The sequence below is a fragment of the Rhinolophus ferrumequinum genome, chromosome 15 (genome assembly GCF_004115265.2).
Source record: "Rhinolophus ferrumequinum isolate MPI-CBG mRhiFer1 chromosome 15, mRhiFer1_v1.p, whole genome shotgun sequence".
In the NCBI taxonomy this organism is placed as follows: Eukaryota; Metazoa; Chordata; class Mammalia; order Chiroptera; family Rhinolophidae; genus Rhinolophus; species Rhinolophus ferrumequinum.
The window spans coordinates 27,468,077-27,491,874 of record NC_046298.1 but is presented as its reverse complement, the minus strand read 5'-3'; the positions used below and the strand labels follow the sequence as shown (position 1 = coordinate 27,491,874).

Sequence of the window (23,798 nt, the reverse complement as noted above, 5' to 3'; positions counted from 1 at the left end):
AAAGCTTCAGGGAAGCGATGCTGTGTCGAGTGTACACACTGGGTGCCCTGCTAGCCCCTCTCTAGTCAACCAATCCATTGGATGGGGCCCGTTTTGTCATTTTAAAACCACACAGTCAGCAACCTCATTATTCAATGACCACAGGTTCATAACGACAAGAGCAGCAGGCATTGTTGAAAACTTGCGATGTCCCAGGCACTGTACTTCATGAGCAATGTCACCATTAAGCCTCATCATAACCCCAGGAAGCAGACACGCCACTATCTTTCGTCAACAGACAAGAAAACGAAGGCTTGCAAAGCTTAAGGTCATTGCCAAGATCAGTGCTCAAAGTGGTGGAGCTGGGATTCGAACCCCATAACTGCACATACACCCCTGTCCACCAATCAACCAAGAAACAGCCAAATGGATTTTTTTTTTAAGAGAAAGAGAGAAATTTTAAAAAGAGAAAAAAAAGAAAACAGATGTATTTTTCTTAATCACATGTATTACCATCTGAAATTACTGTGTTCTTTTATGCAAGGGTGTCTCCCTTTCTGGAATATAAGTAAGGTCCATGAGAGGGACCCTCTTTTGGTCACCCCAGAGCCCAGGCACTAGCCAAGGGCCTGACACACAGGAGACCCCCAGCAAACATGTGCAGCGTTACTGTTGGGAGTAAAAAGGACCACGTGAGCCCAACTTCTTAGGGACAGAAGTGACAGAAGTGAGGGAACATGCACAGCGTTACTGTTGGGAGTAAAAAGGACCACGTGAGCCCAACTTCTTAGGGACAGAAGTGACAGAAGTGAGGGAACATGCACAGCGTTACTGTTGGGAGTAAAAAGGACCACGTGAGCCCAGCTTCTTAGGGACAGAAGTGACAGAAGTGAGGGAACATGCACAGCGTTACTGTTGGGAGTAAAAAGGACCACGTGAGCCCAGCTTCTTAGGGACAGCCTCTGCCTTCCCCAGATGTGAACAAAGACTCAGAATAGGGACAACTCACTATACTACGGCTACTCTGCCCAATGTGTCTGCTGCAGGCTGCAGGCAAAAGGGTCTAGCCTGAAGGGACACCAGCTACTCAATGACTTCAATTGTTAATTTCACTCATTCATTCATTCATTCATTCATTCATTCATTCATTCGGCTATTTCTTTATTCACTTACTCCATAAATATTTATTAATTGCCAACCATCACCAGGTGCTGTGCTGGGCAGCCCCCCAGGACTTAGATGGTCCAGCCAGGGGGCAGATACTAGGGAACAGAATAGGCAAAGCAGGACATGGCAATCAGACGGGGACGCGTCCTTCACAAACCAGGGGATGCTTCCAGGAGGTGGTGAATGTTCAGCTGAGTCACAAAGACCAAGTGGCACCTCCGCCCTCCGTCCCAGTGCCTTACACAAAGGCTTTTATACTTCTGAACAAAGATCTATCCCACACTACCAAAGACTATGCGTATAATCCTGCGTGGACAGGAAAAACAACACACGCAAATGAATGTCCTAGAAAAATGTTAATTATTATCTCCGGGTGTTAGCATTCTGGGAAATTTTATTTTCTTTTATTTGTATTGTCTAATTATTCCCAATGTAACAGAAGAGAGAGAGCGGAACATCTTTTAAAAATAAATGTCCACTCCTAGGTATGTATCCAAAAGAAGTGAAAGTAGGAGCCCTAACAGGTTATTTACCCCATACTCATGGCAGTATTAATCACACAGCCAAAAGTTTACTGGAAACAACCCAAGTGTCCATGAACAGATGAAGTGACAAACAAAACGTGATCCATCCACACCACGGAATACTATGCAGCCATTAAAAGGAATGAAATTTTGATATATGCTACAACATGCGTGGACCTTGAAAACATTATGCTAAGTAACATAAGCCAGACACAGAAGGGCAGTATTGTATGATTCCACTTACATGACATACCTAAGGCAAATTCATAGGGACAGAAAGTAGAACAGAGGTTGCCAGGGGGTGGGGAAGGGGGAGCTAGAGTTTAACAGGTACAGAGTTTACGTGTATGTTAGGGAGGATGACAAATTTTGAGTATAGACAGTGGTTATGGTAACACATCATGAATGTATTTAATGCCAGTGAATTGTACACCTGCATATGGTTAGAATGATAACTCCTATGTATATTTTACCACCAAAAAAAAAAAACAAGAAACACTCAGAATCTTAAATGCCTAAATAAACAAATAAGACTATGGTACCATGTAGTACATAAAGTGAGAAAATCAGAAGCTATATTACGGGAGGGCTGGTGGCTGGAGCAGTCTCTCTCTCTGGGCCTCAGTTTGAACAACTGCAAAATGAAAGAAAGCATCAGCCTAAATGGTCTCAAAAGACCGCGTGGATTCAGTGAGCAGACCTGTTCTTTAATCTCCTGACATGGAGCTGATTCTAGGAAGATACTACCGTGTTTCCCCAAAATAAGACCTAGCCGGACCATCAGCTCTAATGCGTCTTTTGGAGCAAAAATTCATATAAGATTTATATGAATTTTTGCTCCAAAAGACGCATTAGAGCTGATGGTCCGGCTAGGCCTTATGTTCAGGGAAACACAGTAGCAGGCATATACCTCCAGCTCATGACACCAGCCACTGAGATGCACCTCTTCCAGGTAAACAGGTTGGAAACACCTACTAGAACAGCTCAAGCTCAGCCTGGCCAGTCCTCTCATCTGAGTGGTCATACCCAAACCACCCTTCCCTTGGTGCCTCCATTTTCTCACCTGTGAAAGACACACAGGTAAGAAAGCTACCTTCACTGTAGTCCCCTTCCTTTACATACTGGTCAGGGCTGCAACTGGAAGGTCACACAGGCGAGGCAGATGGAACCCGAACTTCGTCCCAGAGCTGGCAGTCTGGAGAAGGCCACCTTAGCCAGTGACCAGGAGGGTTGGGACAATCTTGACCCCACCTGGAGAAACAGGACTCTCCAGGCCTTTCCTTGTTGTCAGACCAATGCCAACTTGTTTTTCCTTAAGTGGAATCCTACAAGGGTGGGGACATAAAGTACACCCAGGAAGTCCCTTGAGGTCACAGAAGAAGTGTGGGGCTTAGGATACATCACATGGGCTCGGGTCAGCCTGACCTGGGTGTGAATAGCAGCTCTATAACCTGCAGCTGTGTGACCCTGGAAGCAAGGGGCTGTCCCCAATCCTTTAATACAGGGGACACTACCCAATCCAGGGGATTGCTGTGAGTGAGAGATGAGATACATAAGCACCTAGCACATATCAGATGCTCAACAAATGGAGATTCCATTATTCTGCCCAGCCTAGCCTTTGGCAAAAGGTACCCAGCTAGACAGACAGCTGACTCAGACCTCTCTACAAAATATTCAGGGAGGGGAGCGGCCTCCATGTACACAACACACTTTTAAAAACGAATTTGAGAGTCATTTAAAAAAAAAATACACAACCGCATCCCTCCAAACTGCCAAAAGTGGTGGGTGTAATGAAGCAAACAAAAGGGCAAGTTCAATTCCTTTTTTTGGCTGAAGAACACGCAAATGCAAAATTCAGTAGCAAAGAAACCATCCCAGCAAAATTCCATGTCTAAATTTGAAATGGTCCTATGGAAGCATCTCTCTCTAGTCATTTAAATCATGTTTCATTCCAGGGCATGACTAAAGACGGAAGAGTCAAAGGCAAGAAGGAAACTCATTTATTGGGGTCCCTTTGTAGGCTACCAACCAAAGAAGACCCTTGGTTTCTTTTAACGATGCTGGTCAGCCTCCTTAAAGCCTTCTGTATCCAGGAGGAAGAAGCACATTAGAATGGTATGCATGCTGCACCTCACAGAAGACCTCCGCTCACTTCAGCTCCATACCCCAGACTCAATAAAAACAACCACCTCTCACAGCGCAAAGGAACCGTACTTCTGAGTCAATTTCAAGGCGATGAAATACAAAATCCACCGCGGCTTATTTGGACATTCTCTGGGCCTATTTTGTTCTCATGCTAGCTGTCCTTTAATCCTTGACCACAAGGGGTTCGTGGTCATCTCTGTCCCAGGTTCACAGGTCAGAGAGGTGAGGTGGCCCAAGGTTGGCCTGTGTTGCTCAGCAGGGCTGAGCGCTGAGCACCACCTGCGACGTTGGCGGGATCGCCTGGTGCTCGAGCACAGTGGGTCTGCAGTGATGCCCTCTCTTATCGAAGACGGAAGAACTGTTCTAAATCTTAAAACAAACACTTCAGGGGCAAGAAGTGTCAACCTTGAAACTCCAGACTAGGATAAAAGAAAAAATATTTCACTATAACAAGGAAGACTAAACACAGCTCAACGAGTATCAGAAGAGGCTACGTGGACAAACCTATTTGCCCAGCCATAGGAGTAGAAATCTGAATAAAAACCTTGATCTTTCATAAGTAACGAAACATTTTTTAATCATTTAAGTCTTTATTTCCATGTAAAGTTCCATTTCCTGCTAGTGAAGTGCCACAGGACTGCCAGACTGGTTTATAACCCGGGGGTATCCATTAATCAATCCTTAAGAATGCCTGTATTACAGATGCTACATTTTATGAGCCTGTCATCTTACCATTTTGGCAGCAGAAGGGTCCACAGCTTTCATCAAATTTTTAAAAGCAGTGTGTCCTCCAGAGAAGACGAAGACCCAGTGTCCTGGCACATCCATTCAGTAGGGAGGATTCTGTCATTTCAATTGTTTCCGACTGACAGACAGACTCACTGACCATCCGTCCCACAATGAGGATGGAAACGAGACCAGGAATAAAAGAAAAAATACATCACTTCCCAAAGCAAGTCATACGAAGCATAAAACAAGCCAGAATTTAAGTGGACGCAACAGAAGAGTTGATTAAAAAATAATAATAACAACAATTTCAAAGGCCTCTGAGGACATAATAGTAACAATACCATTTCATAGGCCTCTGAGAAGGAAGGAGGAAGAAAACCAGCATTACTTGAAACAGGCCTCATCTTCCTGAGGGCAGGGAGCTCCTTGAGGGCAGGGTCTCGTCTACAGGGCTTCACCACCACAGGCCAGGCCTGGATCGACAGATGCTGGATGTGGAATAAACATTCCATGTCATTTATTCCTCACAACCCAGGGTGGTACAGATTATAATTTTCAGTTTCACAGACTGGGTTCCAAGAAGTCACGTGATTTGCCTGAAGTTACAATCAGGAAGAGGCAAAACTGGGATTTAAACCCAGATCCATGCACTGCTTTGCAAAACCTACACCTTTCTTATTTAGATGTCAGACTTTTAACTCAGTCATCTCTCAATAGAAAACCCCCTGGTGTGGGGCAGGCTCACAACCCCAGTGACTCCCTCGAGGGTCATTTAACGTCTCTGGGTCTCAGGCGCCTCCTAATCTACACTGTGGGAGGCCTGTTGCAGGCCAACAACAATTGATTAGCAGTGGCTGTCTCCAGACACTGGGAGGGATCGAGTCTGCCAGGATCGATTAGCAATGCCTACCAGGGGCGAGGCAATGTGGAGTGGCAGCACATATGTCGTATATTTGCCATCCCAGAACTAGATGACCTGCAGGTTCTCTTCCAACTCTAGCTACCTCTGATTCTAATTATAAAAGTTTTAAAGGGGGAGGGGTGGAAAAGGAAAGAACAGACTAACATTTTCCAATACCGGCCATAGCTGAGTTCAGCAAAGCCCACACTGGCCGCCCAGCCAGTCCTCCATGCTCCATGCACACAGCACTGCCACATGGGAGGAAACGGAAAACACCAGATCTGCTGCCTGCACACCCAGTAAGACACTCCAATCCAAGCCAGAAGCAGCAAAAGTGTGAGTTTTGTCTGGCTTGGCTTCGGTTGTGAAACACCTCACCAGTGAGCACAGTAAGCTCACAGGAGCTCCAGTGGGGTTCGTTCCCTGGCCCGACCCGTTGCCCATCCTGAGCCTTGGACAAATTAATTCTGGGTAAGCCTCAGTCTCCTCATCCCGGGAGATCTTCACAGGATTGTCACAATAATTAAACACAATAGTGCACCCAAGTTCTTAACACAACAACAGGCCCATAGTAAGTGGGCAAATAAAGGGCCATCATCATCATCGCTGTCACCACCATGGTCATTTCATCACATCTGTCTTTGAAGGGGGCCTATTTTCAAAAAAGAGTTCAAGTGCAAGAGATTAGTTTCTTTTTCCCATGTTTACAACTACAGCCCATTTGGTTACTATGAACCCTAAAAAGGAAGAGGCTCTGAAAACAATCCCGTCCTCCTGAAGCTCCTAGGGTATCAGCCAGGGCCCCGGGAAGAAACAGATGGCAGACATAAAGTGGTGTCATTTGAAGAAATTGTAACAAAAGGACAACATAGCAAGGTGTGGGCAGAGCACAGTGAAAGCACAAGAGATGGTGTTTCTACCCAGTGTGAGGAACTGTCCCAGTTTGCCTGGGACTGAGGGGTTTGCTGGGACACAGGAATGAGTGCAAACACCTGGGACAGTCCTAGGCAAGCCAAGATGGTTGGCCACCCCATTTCTGCCTTATGTGTTCCTACCCCTAGGCCTGAAGAGACAAGAGGACGAACCAGTTCTAGAAGCCTGGGTGGGGGTTGACACTGCCCGCCCACCGCAACCCTGAAGGAAGGAGCCCAGGGTCTGCATCTCCTTCCAGGGTCCACACTGGCCAAACCGATCTGGACGCTAGAGAGCACAGAAGCCTGCTGACGAAGGCCACATGGCCAGGTCCTGGGTACAAAGAAGGGCAGACAAGAATGGAGTGCCAAGCCTCTCTGGGATCACCAGGGGCCAGCCCTCACCTCTCAGAAGGCTCCACAAGGGCCTGGCTGGGACTCAGAACACCCAGTCCTCATCCAATGGGGAGGAAAGGAACCTTCTCCCCCTTTGGGATGGGAACATGGGGCTGGAACCACCGGACTCAAGCTCCATGAAGCCCCGTCAATGGGTTTCGTTCTCAATAGTCAGGGCTCCGAGGAAGACAGCCCTCCCCTGGCAACGTCACCGCCAGCAGAGTGAATGAAACTGAGACGACACACTGACCTACCCCAAAAGAAGAGGGGCTTCTTGGTCTCTGTCTAAATGGGGTGCTCTGTCATCTCAGGCCTAAGTGGGGGATCAAAGGTGAAAAGCCCACTTGGGAGCAGGGGCGGTGGGGAGGGCTATAAAAAACACACCGGGGTGCCTCGTGGAAGGGCTATGAGTGGTGTCCCCACTGGCATGCCACCATTCAGGCCCTGTGCATGTGTCAGGGACAATATCGTTGAGAAAATAAAAGCAACTTTCAATTCTGTTTTTAAATTGTATTTTCCAAGATCAAAATCTTATTTCCCAAGCACTGCTGCTGGAAGCTGAGGTAGAAAACCACGAATAATACCTTCATCCTCCCAGCTGTGGGTTTCCACCTTCCTCTAGTCAGGGACATAGTGGCTGCGCCCGGGGCCGCGGGTCCATCCCAGGTCTGGGTGCCCAAGGGGCCTGAAGTCACACCCTGCAGTTCTCCCCGACAGAACAGCCCCGAGGTCACCAGACACAGCCGGGGTCTCCAAGAAAACTTAAGATGCTTTTCTGGTCCCTCACAGACTGTGATGTGTGGAGCCCCGAGACGCCCCATATGAGGAACCACACAGGCGTCCCTCAGTATCCGCAGGGGATTGGTTCCAGGACCACCTCAAGATACCAAAACCCTTGGATGCTCAAGTCCCTTATACAAAATGACAAAGCATTTTAATATAATCTAGGTATATCCTCCTGTATACATTAAATTCTCTCTAGATTACTAATAATACCTAATACAATGTAAATGCTATGTAAAAAGTCGTTATGCTATATTGCTTAGGGAATAATGACAAGAAAATAAAGTCTGTATAGGTTCGGTACAGACCCAAACCATCGTAGGCCTAACTACACACTGCGTATCAGCAACAACCTAACTTGTTTTCGAATATTTTCGATTCACGGTTGGTTGAATCCACAGATGAGGAACCCAGGGCTATAGACGGTGGACTACTCAGCCAAAGGCCTGTTCTGACATCGGGTATACCTGGATGAAAAGGGCCCTGCCTTCAAGAAGTTCACAGTCGAGCAGACAACAGGAACACAGGTGAGCAGAAGCAGCAGCCATGGTAAAACTGGTGGTGACGGCAGAGTGGGCATTTACTGAACACGACCCTACGCCTGGCATACCAAGCACTCTCCATGTCTTATCTCCTGTATCCTTAGGGTGGCCCTGGGAGGTGGCTACTGTTATCCCCAGCTTGCAGATGAGGAAACTGAGAGCTAGATCACACCACTGGTTACCCAACCAAATAGGAAGTGCTGGAATCTAAAAACACTGGCCAGCACTCTTGGTCACTTTGTCTGATGATCATGAGTGTCACCATTAGGGAAGGACTGACCTGGAAGGCAGGGTCTCTAGTACCTCCACCTCTACCCCAGGTTTCAAAGTGGAAGCAAGGTGTTTGCTGCTCCCCAGTCTCCAGTGCAGACCCCTCTGAAGCAAGGCTCCCCTGAAAGCTGAGCCGGTGTGAAGTGCACAAGAGCACCCAGCTGGAGACCATGGGCTAAGATCCAGCCGGTACTCGGCTCTCCTGGCGTAGAGGGCGCCCTGCTTACCACTGGGGCATCAGAAGAGCCCCCAGACCTCTGCTCTTTGCAACAGTCTCTGGTCTAAGACCTTTGCCTATTCACTGCCCCTGCTGGCAGGACCCACACACTCTAGAAGCTTCCTTTTTATATCTTTTCTGGTGGTGTGGCTCGGATAGCTCCAAAAAGCAGAGGGACCCAAGGCACAGCCCTGGGTGGGGCTTGAGTCAAGCAGATGAAAGCCTTTCCAGAAGAGCCATGTAAGCTGGGTCGCCTACCACAGCCCACTCTCTCTCCTCACTGCACCCTTTCCCCCCAAAATGCTTTAATTCAGACAGGATGCCAGAAGCAGGTTTCAAAGTCATTTTCCTCACACCAAAACTTTCTAATGCTAGTTTCTCTCTTTTTTTATTGGCATGATGCAATTCTCCTTTCAACAATCCAGATCTCTGAAGTCCTGAGTCATCAGGGAAGGCAGGGACAGCAGGGGTGCAATCGGAGGGATCAAAGGTAAAGGTATGGGGAGCTTGCTAATGCCCTGGCCAGCAAAACTTCCTCCCAGGGGCCCTGCTGGCTGTTGGCCCCATGCCACACCAGGCACAGGGATTAGGGCTCCTGCAGCCCCCACGGAGTTCCTGGTCACTCCTCCGTGCCAGGTTCCAAAGAAGCAAGGTAAGCAGGAATGCTCCCAGTTCTGCCTCTGGCCAGCTCGCAGCCAGGGCCACTCTGTCCAATGGGACCTCTCTGGGCAGGTGGCATGCTAAATGAGTTACCACAGTGTTTCTCAACAGAGGATGACGCCCCCCCCCCCCAGACACGTGGCAATGTCTGCAGATACTATGGATGTTACAACCGAGAGGAACAGAGCACGGGCATCGAGCGAGTGGGCCAAGGCCAGGCCTGCTGCTCCGCATCCCATGATGCCCAGGACGATCCCACCACAAAGAAGGATCTGGACCCCAATACCCACGTGGCCGAAGTTGAAACCCTTGAGATAATATATGAAAATGGCTTAGCATTTATGAATAAGACCTAGTCTCTATTCACTGGGCAAACGATCCCATGTATGTCATATGGACTTGCCTAAGAAAAAAGCACAGATGGCTATATGCCAAAATGTTCACATGGAGGATTTCTGGGTGGTGGGATTATGGGAGAATTCTTTCCTCCTTTATTTTATAAGATCATCGTCATCCCTGTGTGATTATTTTGGTTTCAATTTATAAGTACGGAGATGAAGAGCCAGTAGAGAAGACAACTGCCACCCAGCTGGGGAAGTGCCACTCTGCAGGACACAAGCCCTCCCTGCAGCTGGGGGTCAGGGGAGACTCCAGGGACAGAGGGAAAGAGGTGCTGTGCCAAAGCTCCAGGTGGGGGAGGGCCACGCCAGACCCCAGGCGGGGCAGGGTGCACAAAGTGGGCTCTGGACGTCCGGCTCACTGTGGTCGAGTCATCACAGCCAGCTCTGACAGGCGGCTCCTCAGCATCAGGCCATCTCAGTCAAGGAAACTGAGGCTCCGAGAGCCCAAGGTCACTACCCCAAGGTCAACAAAGGGCAGGTGAGGAGCAACCTCCACCACGGCTCTTCTAGAGATGGTCTGCAGGGAGATGGACAAAACCCATAGGGTGAAACGCTCTGCTCTGTCCACACCCTCCCCCTTCAGCAAGGCCCTCCTGTCAGCACACAGCCAGCCCTGGCCACCTGGGGCCTTTCTGACCCTCTGCTCTTGAGCCCTGCTCACAGGCCACACATAGTTATACTCTGGAGCCAGACAACCTGAGTTCAAATCCCAGCTCCACCATTACTATCTGGGTATGTAGTGACCTCTTCTCTCTGGGCCTCAGTTTGCTTATCTGCAAAATGGGACAGTGACAGCAGCACCTCACAGGGCATCATGAGAATGAAGCGAGCTCATCTACGTGAAGGGCTCAGAACAGCAAGAGCCGTGGAAGTGTTAGCTGTTGTTACCACTGTCTTGCTGGTGACCAGTCCTGGCTCCCCAGGCTCCCATGCTCAAACCCTGGCAAGGAGGCATCATGTTGTGGTGCAGACCTTGAGCTCTGGAGGCAGGTCGTCTGGTTTCCAGCTTTGTAACTCGAAACTCTCAGGGCCTCCTTTTCCCCATCTGTAAGCTGGAGCCTCAGGGGCTGCTGTGGGGTTTAACTGCACCAATATGCCCGGGGACTCAGCGGGCCGTTGTCCTGCAGTCACCCCACCCCATCCTGATCCGCCTGATCCTGCAGGCTGACCCTGCTCAGACCCCAGCCTGGGGGCCACTGGAACTGCTCAGATGGTTTGAGCTCTTTCATTTTCCCAGCCCCAAAGCAAGCCTCAGTCACAGGGTTGTGAAACACAAACCAACCAGACCAACAGACAGACGGACGTCACAAGTCATTGTTCCCCTTTCCAACGGGGCAGCTCTGCCCCTGTCACCCCACAGCCGCCAGCCGGAGTCCTCACTGCAGACACAAAGCAGAGCGCCACTCCTGCCCTGGGCCTCAGCCCAATGGTGCCACCTTCTCGAGAGCCCCAGGGCCAGATGGGCCTTCCCACCAAGTCTCCAGCAAGGAAGATTCCAGAAAGGGAGGCCGGTGAGCCAGAGCTCACAGCAGAGGTTTCAGGTCTGAGAGTTGGAAAGTACCCGAGGACTCTGGTGGAAGCCATCAGGAGCTCCAGGCTGGCCGGCTGCGCCCAGCAGCCTCAGGGGCACCGAAGGAGACCAGGAACCCTTGGGCCTGTGTGCAACCCGAGGTTGGCTGTGTGCACCACATGCTGGACACGCATACATCTGCTGCCCATACTGTCTCCTTTGGTCTTGGATAAGGGGGTGGTATTACATCGCCAGCCATGGAGGACCAGAAACACGCAGAGTTACAAGGAAGTGGCAGGGAGAGATCTGAACATGGCCCTTCCCTCTCCCCCTTTCAACAGGAGGGACCTCCCAACTAGACACCTGCAAGCAGCCTCGTTCGTTCATTCCTTCACTCATTCACCTATTCATTCAGCCAGAGAAGTCTCTGCTGAGAGGCAGCCTCAGTGTTCCCATCTATAAAACGGAGAGAGTAACAGCACCTCAGTGGGCTGTTGTAGAGATCACCGATGTGAGCACATAGCAGTGCTCCTGGCAAAAGGAACACTCATGAGTGGCTGCAGCAGTGGTCACTACTGTGACTAAAGCCTGGCCGTGGTGACTCAGATCCCTGCACTGCCAAAGTTTCCATTCAGGGGCATCCCGAGCTCCCAGCTGGCAGCCGGTCCCCTGTCTCTCTGCATCGTGAGCAGGGCCCACTCAGCTGGAAAGTGCCCTGGTGAATCCAGCACTAACCTTCACCCCCACACATGGCCCCCACTCCGGGAAGCAATCCTGCCTCCATCTTTACCTCCTACATTCTCTTATGGTGCCCACCCCTCGGGAAAAATGGCACAGACCATCAAGAACGTGCCCCCGCTGCTCTGGCTTTTCTCCCTCTCCTCACTGCTCCCTCTGCCCATTTCCACCCTTTGCCCCCATCCCCATCTCTGCCAGTCTCAACCCTATCTCAGTGCATCCAGATGTGTCTCTTCTCCAAAGTCCTTCCTGAAACCACCTGTCCCCATGGCAGCACTTCTTCCTCCCTCCAAAGAGCAGACAAGGCATAAACCTCTCTGAGGATATGTGCTTTGCTCTACAGTGTATCAATAATTTGTAGGGTACCCAATTTAATTGTGAGTCTTTGGGGAGCAAAGATTATAACTGACCCTGCAAGTATCATATCTGGGAGCACTCATTTGCAAATACAGGGTACCTGGGAGCACCCCCGTGCAGATGCAGCGCCTGGGGAACTCCCTTTGTACACACAGCGCCTGGTACTCAGTTCACTACCTAGTACCTGGAGCTTACCCTTCACAAAAATACTTGGCATTTACTTTCCAACACCAGTTCCCTCAAATCACTTGACAAATTCACAAAGGAATTTCTGCCAGACATTGGCAAACACAAAGCTGTTAAGCCCACTGATTCTCAACTAAGATGCTTCTGCAAGAGGCGGAAGTCACTTTATGCATCTCCACAGACGCGCACACACCCATGGACACACACCAGAGCATGGGGCAGACCTGCCTCTGTCTCTGACTCTGCGCTCCCAGTCCTCCTGTCTGAGTCTCCACTGCAGATCCAGAAAGCAGGGATAGTAACACCCACCCCACAGGATTACGTGGACAAGTAAATGAGCACCGTGCCTGGCACACAGCAGGTGGACAATAAATGTCATTGTAATGTCAGGAATGCATTGTTCCCTCCCTTGCAATAGAGTAGGTTCGCTTACTCTAGTTTATTCCCCACCAGAGAGAAGACTGCAGACTTTCCTGCCCTGCCACCAAACTCAAACCCAAAAGCCAAAAGACACCATGTCATTGGAATTTCTTCTGCTGCTGGTACCTGGAGACCCCCAGACCACTGCGGGGTCCCAGCGGACCTGGGGTGGGAGTCGTCACCATTCCATGGTCTCCTTTCTCCTGGACACAGCTCACCCCACCCCACCATCGCCTGCACTCAGAGAAGCCACGTGACTAAGCTGTGGCCAAGGGCTCAGCCCGTCTCCCTACCCCCCATTCAATGAGGTCCTGGAGGGGGCAGAAACCCCGACTGGACTGTGACATCAGCGAGAAATAAAGCGTATTGCATGAAGCCAGCTCGGTATGGGGACTGGTTGTTACAGCAGTTGGCCTGCCCTGACTGCACCCAGCCCTGTCTGCACAGAGGGCTCCACTGCCCCGCTGAGCCCCCAGCACAGTGTCCTGGCAATCAGATGCCCCTGGGCTGGCGAGTGAGCCAAAGCCAGAGGCAGTGGGGCCAGGCCTGGGCTTTCCCAGACTGTGTGCTCCCGTTTGCAGCTTTGCTGGCCCAGGACACCCAGGAAACTACCACAAGCTCCAGTGTTATCTCCCCTCTCCTGATGACCCCACCTGAGCCAGCCCAGCCAGGCCCAGCCCCAGGGAAGCCCTGGCTGCCCTGACCGGAGAATCCAGCTCTTCTGCTTCCCTCCAAAGCCAGTTTACTCAGCCTAATCTGTTTAGAAGCTTTCTCCATCGTAGCGTTTCTGATAGCATTTTGGAAGGGGGAGAGCCAAGAACAAAAGAGGACACTGGAAGGTGCTGGGAGGCCCTTCCTACTGTGAGTCCCAGCCCTACCGTTGAGCCATTTGTAAGGGTCTTTGGGCAACAAACTTCCCCTCACCTCTCCCCTCAATGATTACTACTGAGTTTCCCCGAAAATAAGCCCAGTTAAGATCGTCAGCCAGACGGACACATTTAGTGCATTATGACGATGTTCCAGAAGAAGATGACATGACTTTATTTGAATAAATGTAGATTGTTGTACATGAGAAAGTAAGACATCCCCTGAAATTACGCCCTAATGCGTCTTTTGGAGCAAAAATTAATATAAGACCCGGTCTTATTTTCGGGGAAACACGGTATGTTCTAAATCCTAGGACCCTTGTTACACAGTATGGACAAAGGGAGCTGGTTTTTAAAAGTTTTGCTGGGCTCTGTAATTTAAGTCTCTTAAAGCAGCTGGGTTAAATAAAACACACACACATCCCAAAAACGCATGAATGGAAACTCCACGGGGCAGGGAGCTGCCTGTATACCCAGCCAGCCGTGGCACAATCGGGGTGCTCATGAGTATTTTTTTAAATAAATGATAACAGCTCCTGGAAGGCAGGGTAATGACAACTGTAGAGCATTTACTCCATGTCAGCCACTTTAGTGGGTGACTGCTAAGTACGATCCAGCCTCAGGGCCTTTGCATTGGCCATTCTCTCTGCTTGGAATGCTTGCTCCCCAGATATGGCCTCCATCTCTGACTACCACATGCAAAGCCACCAGGCTTCCCGTCTCCAAGCCCCAAACGCCTCACCCGCCTGCCTGCTATCTTTACCCCAGGGCCCCTGTCACCGCCAGACAGATTTCATATTTTCTTGCTTAGCAGTTTACTGTCTGTCACCTACCCTACCAATGCAGGCTCCAGGAGGGCCGAAACTGGTTTGCTTTAGTGTCTAGAACAGTGATACTGATCTGTTGAATGAATGAGTGAATAACTGCCATGCCTTACCTTACCTAACCCGAATGTCAGCACTAAAAGGAAGTCCCATAATCCGAATTTTACAGATAAGGACAGAGATTAGGTGACCTGCCCAAGATCACCCACCAGCTAGAAAGCTGTAGGGGCAGGATCCAAGCTCTGACGGCTCCCCTGGGTTTGGCTATTCTCCATCCACCTCGCTGCACACCCCAGATGCTGGTATAAACCCTTTGTATATGACAGGTGTGAAGAAATGTGACTGAACACGGGGACCAATTTCAGCACCAGAAATGTGTTTTCTCTGCAGTCCCCTTTGCCTCAATGCACACGGACACCTTCCCCACACGCGTGCACACACATGCACCTCATCAGCCTGGTATGGCTCTGCTGATGTCAGCGAAGCTTCCTTTCAAATGCACACGGCCTCCCTGGGAGCCCAGCTGAATGCACTGGATGCCTTGTCACCAGAGCCACGAGCAGGGAAAGAGAGACAGTCTCACTTCCTCCCTTTTTCTACCATGGGCCACGCACGCGGCCTGGCTTCCATCCTGGGGAAGCAGGAAGCCGGGACAAAAATGACGCTCTCACGTGGAGCAGGAAACAGTTATCCTTGGCCGCTCAGGGAGGAGGTCAGCGTGACTGGTCAGAGAACCCTGCTCACCTGTGTGTAACTCCCTGCGGGGCCAGGTGGCCAGACCCTCTAAGGGGGCGCCCTAACTAGTGCCATTCAGCCAGACTGATGAAGCATGAGTCCAGGCAGCGATGAGCCCAGACAGCAATGCCCTTTCCCCCTCTGAGGTTGGGTCAGCTCGCCCTTGTCTAGCACTCTGAGACTAACGAAGTGGGCAAAAAACATTCAAATTATCAAGACAGAAACAATTCCAGTGAATAAAAATGGAAAGCGTCTTGTTCAAAACAGCAAAAGATTAGGACTAACTTAAATGTCCAGCAACAGGGGATGGTCTACCCAAGTTATTATAATACCGTTCTACAATGGAATGCTACACAGCAGTGAAAAAGAACAAGGCCACTGTGTATGCACAGATCTAGAATGACCTCCAAAATAAACTGTCAAATGAACAGTAATGGCACAGAACTATGTGTAAATGCCGGAATGGTCAGCAAGGATACACAAGGAATGGTAACAGAGCTTGCCTCTGAGGAAGAGAGCTAGGGGCTGTGAGGGGATAGAGTAAGAGGAAATTGGTTCTCTCTTATATGCCTTGGAATACTATCTAAATTTATTTAACATGCACATTACTTTTTCTATTTTAAAAAAAACTGTGGGTTGTTTTTTTTTTTTTTTAAAGAAAATAGACTGTGCCCCCTGAGGAATTTTTCTTAAACCGTTCAACAATTTCATTGCCTCCATACATACCAGATCTGCTAAATATCCCTAACTTTCCCAAACTCACTGCTCATCTTGGAAGACTTTTCTCTGGAGACTGCCCGTTTTTAAATAGCAATAACCCCTTCCATTCCTGCAGAATTTCATTAAGCTCTCTCAGGGCAATTAGGAAAACACGAATTGGGATACTGGCCCCTGGTCACACCCCTACTTTGTGCTGGCCGTCCTACTAGGTGCTAATCTGAATTCTATCCAATCCTTACAGCAACCTTGTCAATGAGGGAGGACTGCCCCACTCTCCAGGAGAAAAAGTAAGGCCCAGTGAGGTAAAGCAATGTGCCAAAAGTCACACAGCCAGGAAGTCCTAACTGCAGAATCCAAACCCAGTAGCAAGTGACGGCAAATCTGGAATTTGTTCTGCCCCACAGTGGAGACACCCTAAATCATTAGGTTTAATCTCATTTAATCCTTTAATAAAAGGTGTAACTCGACCATCTTAAAGGTCCTTTCTGCCAAAACACCAAGGTGGTACTATCCAGACGGGTCACGCCCGGCTGGCCTGGAAAGAGGCTGCCCTGCTGTCCCAAGGTTGTCAGCGAGGCAACAGAGACAGCTTTGGTGACTTGGCCACCAGGCGCCCCTAAGCCTTGCTGGACACAGTGCCCCAGAAATGACCTCCCTCTCCCACTTCCAGGTGAGTCAGCGGGCACCATGCAGAAGCCACCTGTGGGCCATGGAGCCCAAGCCGGCGGCGTACGTCAGCCTCGCCCGCCTCCATCACCAGATGGGCAGCAAAGCCCAGCCACACCCGAGCAGTGAAACCCTTTACACCTCTCCTGGAACAATTCTAAACCTGGCCCGAAAGGGCATCTCAGATTGTACCAGGCAAAAGAAAGGCAGTATCAAAACATACTCCCTCCTCAAAATGCATTTATCACAGCCCGGGGAAGGCAGACCACATTTATTATTTACAGAGAATTTAGATTTTTTCCTCTTCTCTGTCTCTACACCTCCCCTCCACCACTTCCAATCAGACAAGTTATTCGGGCAACAAATTTGATATATTATAAAATCTTCTTATGACAAGTGAAATTGAAAAAAAAACTCCTTGTTTGCCAACTGCCATGAGAAACATCAAATAAATCAAAGGCGGGAAAAACGGGCAAACCAGGGAGTGGTACATGATACCAAGTGAAAAAAATGAACACACGTACATTCGCGTATACACACACATACACATATTCCCATAAGACTTATGACTGCTCTGGAGGACACAAACTTTAATTCACAAGTGGAAACCGCACTGTCGAGATAAACTCTCCGCTCAGTACTCGACACCCAGTGGGTGCTTAGTAAGTATAAGTCCAAGTTCAGAAGAAGGCTGCTCTCCCCAAGAACAGACTAGACTCAAGAAACCCAATGATAATTAAGGTGACTTCTCTTTCCTTCTCCGTGACAAGCCCAGAAACATTTCAATCGGAGCAGCACAGTGGTGAAAATTTATAAACAAGTCACTGATGAATTAAGGCTTGAAAATAAAGAATGCTACTGTCACCTGTGCTCCGATCCCTATTTGGTCAATGAGTAAAAGACTTTTCGGATTGGATCCATCATTCTGAGATGCCGTGTGCTCCATGCACAAAAATGAGGTTAAAGAAAAGGTAAGCAGCTTATTTGTACCTCTTCAGTGCAGAGGAAACAAAGCACACAGACAAAGCCCTCTTCCAGTGGACAAACATGTCTAGCAGGTGATCAAATTCAACCCAAACACAAGAACAGCAAAATGGATTCTGGTCTCGCCGGACTGGGCTGCTTTTGCCGAAGGTCTGGCCATCAGTTACCACAACCACCACCGTGAAAGCCCAGGGAGGCCTGGGGACAGGGAAGTCTGGATGCAAAAGGGGAATGAGGTGCCTTATCCAGGCCACGGCCTGGGCAGGCAGGCCCTTCCCCCACAAGGTGTGGTCATGTGTACCCCAGGGAAGGGGCGGACGCTTCCCAATCACCCCTCACACGTCAGCCAGGTCCCTGTCGCCTTTGTGTTTCCTTCTTTGTTTATGAGCTTTCCGGATCCAAAGTCTCAATCACAGAGTGCATCAGGCCCGGCGCTGTCACAGGCCACGTAAGGCACACTGTTGGTTCTGCAAGGATTTAATCAGTAACTGGCTCAGGAGACAGGCACAGGGCAAGCTCCAACCTGACCCCACGGAAGGCAAAGTTTACAGCCAGTTCAGGGGGTGAGGCTGCCAGTCCCGGGGGCCCCAGGCTGAGCCCATCTCCCCAGCAGGGAACCAAGAGAGTTCCACCTGAGCGGTGTACCCAGGAGCTGCACACCAGGTGGGCCTTCGAGCCCCATATGCTTCCACCCCTGCCTGAGGCAGCTGTGGTCCTGGAAGCCTGGTCTTTATCTCTGACAAGAATCCAGTTAATTTGATCAGTGTAGACAGATTCTGAAGACAGTCTGGGCAAAAGCGTGTATTTGGTTTGTTTACTGGTTTTAATCCAGATCCATCACTCTGACTCTTGTTCCTGAAGCCCACACAATTAACCAGATAATTACCAGATGGTTCTGAGTTGGGCTGTATAGACAGTTTACTATATGGATAATGTACATTTCATGAAAGGATATGAAACATATCGGCAGCTGGAGGGTGGGCCAGGGGATTCTGCAAAGCTACACAGCTGCACAGGGCTTTTTCTTGTAGTGAAATTCAACTGCACTCAAATTCACCTTTGTTTCATTTAGGCTAATATTAATATTTCTCAATAGAGTGCTTGGGCCACACTATAAAATTCAGACAGATTACATAATGCCCTGGCCTCAGGGAAACCCCTCAGGGCTGCTTTGTTTCCCAGGGCCTGGATACCAACCAGGTGTCTCATGATGGGACAAGGTCCCCAGTAGCAGTCCCAACCCCACCTCTGCCCTGGAGGCCACTGCCACAACTGGGCCTGCCCTTGCACGCCCTCTTCCACTCTCACAGGCCCTGGCATGGAAAGCCATGCACCCCAATGGAGCCCACCACGGCAAGATTTAAGGACACCCCCTGCTCTGCCCACTGGGCTTGGTGATGGGAAGTGGAGGAAGGAGAGATCATGCCAGCTCATTGGACACTTGCTCCGAGTTCCTCCTTCCACATTTCCCAACGCCACAGCAAGTCTCTGCTGAGAAAATCTTGTTTCATGCACAGCCCTCAGTCCCCAGTCCTGAAAAATCACAGCTCCTCTCCAGAAAGGCCCTAGCTACAAAGGTACCACCCTTCTTGGCTGGTGAAGGTGGTGCCAGGGCCTCTGGCTGCTTAAGAAACCATCGCACAGCTTCAGCCTTTCCTCCTTTCCTCTCTCTCTCATATATGCCTCTTGAGCAATCAGAGGTAAGTCGAGGGCCTTGAGCCTCCAAAGCTGGCTTCCCCAGCCAGTGGCCAGCAGCAGCAGCAGAGGACACACTCCTGGCTTCTCCCTGGGGAGCACAGGAGCTAGGCTGTCCTTTCCACAAAAGATCTCTGAGCCTCTCAACCATTTTCTACCCCCCCCAATACCCTGCACTGTGAGGTATGGCAGAAAAAAAAATGATAAAGCCCCCCCTGAGCCAAGGGAAATTTCTAAAACCAGATTTGGGGGCTCCAGGTCCCTGGCATGGAACTACTAAGGACACTAGTTCTTCCTTGAATCTGACGCTGTGTGCCTGCGAATTTTCTGAGGCTCTCCCTCCATCAAATGAAAAGCCAAACACTGAGGCCTATGGCTCAGGATGGATTTAAGAACATGCAGGAGCCTGAAACTGGGCCTGGGCCACTTCATGGCAACCGGTGATCCTTCCTGAGAAAGCAGTCTTTGCAGACACTGCACCAACGTGCCCACAGGAAAGAAAAAAATAGGTGTTCTCAGCACGTCGGACCCAAAATTCAGAATAAAAGTCCTCATGTGCTTCAGTGCTCTCAGGAGGGGGGAAGCTGTTTCCAGGAGTATGCTTTCTTCTGCTAACTTTTCCCCCTCCCCATTCCTTGGAGCATGTGTCACAGCCTGTGACACACTGCCAAGGCAACATGGATGCCGGGGAAATGTCTACACACGCTACACGTTTGTGACATGCCATGTAAGCGACACCCTGTTTCCTGGCTGGGTTTTCTTGGCACAGGTGTGGGCAGGCGGTGGATTCTGCCCCCCCTCCCACAGTGCTTAGTAAACAGGATCACCGTGGACCCAGGGGGGAATGTGCATTCTGGGGAAGACCTGTCACCTCTCCATAGAGGAAGGAACCACCTCAGCAAGGCTCAGGCCCAAGCAGAGCTGGTGCTTTAAACTGTCCTTGTTTCAAAACACAAAGCATCCTGTTCAGGCTCCTGCCCACCAACCCCCACCCTGGGACCCCACCACAGCTGTTTTACCCCACCTTGCAGATTTGATTTCAGAAACAGATTAATGACTTCTTCCCTCCCTCTCACCCAGCTGACCCAGTCCTAGCTATATATTTTAAAACAATAACAATAACAAAATAAAACCGCCAGCAACAAAACACACATCTACACACTTCAGACAATGCAAGACCAGAGCCCCATAGGCCAGCTTCCACACTAGAACTTGACATCCCCCCTACCAAGGAGGAGACCGTCCAGGACCTCAGCCCCCTACCCCTCCCCTTCCAACCTCCCAATGCGCGAAAGAAATTTTTTCAGAAAGGGAAGCACCCAGTTTTGCCTGCCAGCCCAGGCAGGAAAAGAATAAAAGACGGGTGAAGCAAAGAAAGGAACTGGCTTCTGGAAATTCTTGGGGTTTTGGGGTTTTGAGGTTGTTCGGGTTTTTTGGTTTGGGTTTTGTTTTTTGTTTTTCGTTTTTTTTTTTCCTCTGGCTGTTTTGTTTTCCGCTCCAGAGCAGGTCCAGATGGGCCGCGGGCTTTCGGAAAGGGAACCCTCACCACCATCAGGGCCCAGCCCTCGGTCTATCCCACGATCCCATCCGTATGAAACCCAAGTGTTGGGCCCGGGAGGTCCCCAAATGCTCAGCCCGGGGTGGGCCAGATCCTCTCCAGAATTCTAAGGGTCTCCCCGAGGCTCCGGCTGGGCAGAGCTTCGGAGTCACAATCCAGCCCCAAGCCCAGGCCAGGAGGGGGGCGCCTCGTTCTCCCCGCCCCCGGCGCCCACCGGCGCCCCCAGCGCGCAGCAGGCCCGGGGCTCCAGGTGCAGCGGTGGGAGGGGGCGCCCCTCGGGACCCGAGGGGCGACGCGGGGGTTGAGGCGCGCGGCCGCGAGGAGCGACTCACCGTGGCGGACGCCAGGCTGTTGTCGGCCAGCGTTAGGTGGTGCGGCTCCCAGCGCCTCAGGAATTTCGAGGTGAGGATCTTGCTGAGAAAGGTCCGCGGGTGCCGGATGACACAGACCTGGATGTCGCCCTCCTGCAGCAATTTGTACCTCATCCCGTTGCACAGCAGAAGGGCCCGGCGGCAAGGGACGGCGCCCATCTTCGTGCCCTCGGGGGCCGGCACGTCGCCCCCCAGCAGCGGCTTGGTCTCCTCGATCTGCCGGGGGTCGCCGCCGCCGCCCGAGCTGCTGGTCAGATCCATGGCCGGCGGGGCCGGGGGCGGGGAAAGGGGCTGTCCTGGCTGCCGGGCGGCGGGGCCCCCGTTCGGCAGCCCGCACCCCCCCACCGCCCAGGAAGGTGGGGGGGTGTGGGGCTGGGGGCGCCCGCAGGGGAGGGGCCGGGGGCGGGCGGCTGGCGCGGCCGGCGCTCGGTCCTTCCTGCGGGGCTCGGCTTCCTCCTAGCTCGTCGGGTGCATGCTCGCGGCGGCCGGACCGGCTCAGCGGGCGGGCGGGGACGCGGGCAGCGCCGAGGGCCAGCGGCGGTGGCGGCGACAGCAAGCGGGGGCCGTGCGGCGGGCGTGTCTCGGCCCCGCCGCCCGCTCGTGTGTACAGTACGTGTGTCTGGGCGGCCGTCCGCGGGCGAGTGTGTGGCGGGGGCCGCGGGGGCCGGCTCAGTTGAGAGATTGCAGAAGCCGCTCGGCGCCCGCGCGATTGGTCCCCGCGGGGTCATGTGCCCGCCCCTCTGACGTCAATGGCGGCAACGGCGGCGGCCGCCGCGGCTTCGGCCTCTCGCAGGCGGAGTCGGCCGCCGGGCGGGGACGCGAGGGGCAGAGGCGCGGCCGAAGGGAGGGGGCCGCCCCTGGGGAGGGGGCTGCGAGGGGTGAGCCCTGGCAGGCCCCCGCCCGACCCCGCCCGGAAAGTGGGTGTGGGCGGGGGCCGCGGGGGCGGGGCACGTGACGTCACGCCCAGCCGCGCCCCCGCCGGTGCCCAGGCGGGTGCTGAGCCCTTGGACTGAACCTGATCCTGGACCAGCCGCTGCCCTTCACCCCACGCTCACCACTTTGGCCAGCCGCGATCAGAAAGGTCAGCACCCCAAAACATGTCAATGCGGACAGCCGAGATGCGGCAGTGTGTAAACCGGAGGGACCCAGGCTGGGCTGGACGGCTTGACCTCTGACAGCCCCCTCCACAGCTCAGGCTGCCCATCTAGCTGGCCAGATGGGGCCATAAGGCAGGGATGTTTCCTCCAATTGAAAATGTCCCCTCAATTATCCGGGTAATGAGCCCACATTGCCCTTGGTCAGCCTGCCAGTCTCTCTGCAGAAGCCCTGGCCTTTCACAGAAGTCTGCCAGCCTTGGCCCTTGGGGTCCTCACGCAGCCTGGGGAGAGGGGACAGGTTCCCTAGCTGCCCCCCCTCCTTCTTTTATGCGCCTGGAGTCTGACCCCTTCTGGGAACCTAGACAACAAAGTCACCCCAGAGTTACTGGGCAGCCCCTCCTCTGTCTACATCCCAGCAGCTCCAGCCTCTTTACCTCTTCCTCAGACCAGGACCTAACCATTCCTCTCTGGGTCCCCAGGCGGAACACAAGACTTGAGAGAATCATACTCGAAGCATCTTTGTGGAAAGGACCGCAGTGTCACTCAGGAACTCCAACTCTGCCATCAGGAGCAGGATCTAACACCACCCAACAAGTGCTCAGCTCCTGCACCGGATTTCCACAAGTCCAAGTGCGTCTGCAGTTAATACCATCAAAACCCCCAGATTTTTGCTTTTTTTGTTAAGTGAAGGTAGTGAACAGGTAGAGGCCTGTAGTGAACACATGAGTGTGTGAGCATGTGTTGAATCACATCAAGAATGCTACAGTTTGTCTACAGTGTCCCTGCAGTGGGATTAACCCCTCCCCACTCTCCCAGAACAAACAAGATGGAGGAGCTCCCCTAAGACCCTCTCGACCCTCTCCCCGGACCTGGCCAGGGCTGGGGGCAGGGCCCAACATGTGTTCCTCATGGAATAAGACTCAAACACCCAGGCTGCCCAGGAGTGGGGCAGAACTGTTCACTCCCTATCTGCCCTGCAGGAGGCACAATTAAGTGTTAAAAAAAAAAAAAAAAAGGGAGGGAACGTATTCAGCACCTCCCCACAATTTGCTGGCATTTCCTTCAAGTTCTAAGCTTATTAGAAAGCACAAATTAGTAACCACAATATTGCCATGGGGATACAGTTTGGGGAATATAATCAATAATATTGTAAAGATTTTGTAGGTGTCAGATGGGCACTTGTCTTATTAGGGAGACCACTTCATGGACGGTGATGGAAGATGAATAATATTGAATGTCAACTATCATTTAATATATATGGTCACTGGATGTGGAGTACAGCACAGGGAATAGAGTCAGTGGAATTGTAACAGCTATATACAATGTCAGAGGGTCGTAGATTGGGGGAGAGGGGTTATCACTTTGTGAGGGGTGTAAATATCTTTTACATTGTTTTGTACACCTGAAACTAATTTAAAAAAAAAAAAGGAAAAAATTCTAAGCTTC

At 51.4% G+C, this 23,798-nt stretch overlaps 1 protein-coding gene across 1 annotated transcript in view; it reads right to left on the bottom strand.

The window, feature by feature from the left end:
• The window catches only part of CMIP (c-Maf inducing protein), a 236,836-nt gene extending 214,988 nt beyond the window's left edge, over positions 1 to 21,848 (bottom strand). The window contains exon 1 of the mRNA XM_033128172.1: positions 21,217 to 21,848. Coding sequence (XP_032984063.1) covers positions 21,217 to 21,516 — 300 coding nt within the window. The 5' untranslated portion in view covers positions 21,517 to 21,848. The remainder of the gene's footprint in view (positions 1 to 21,216) is intronic.
• Between the last annotated feature and the right edge of the window lie 1,950 nt (positions 21,849 to 23,798).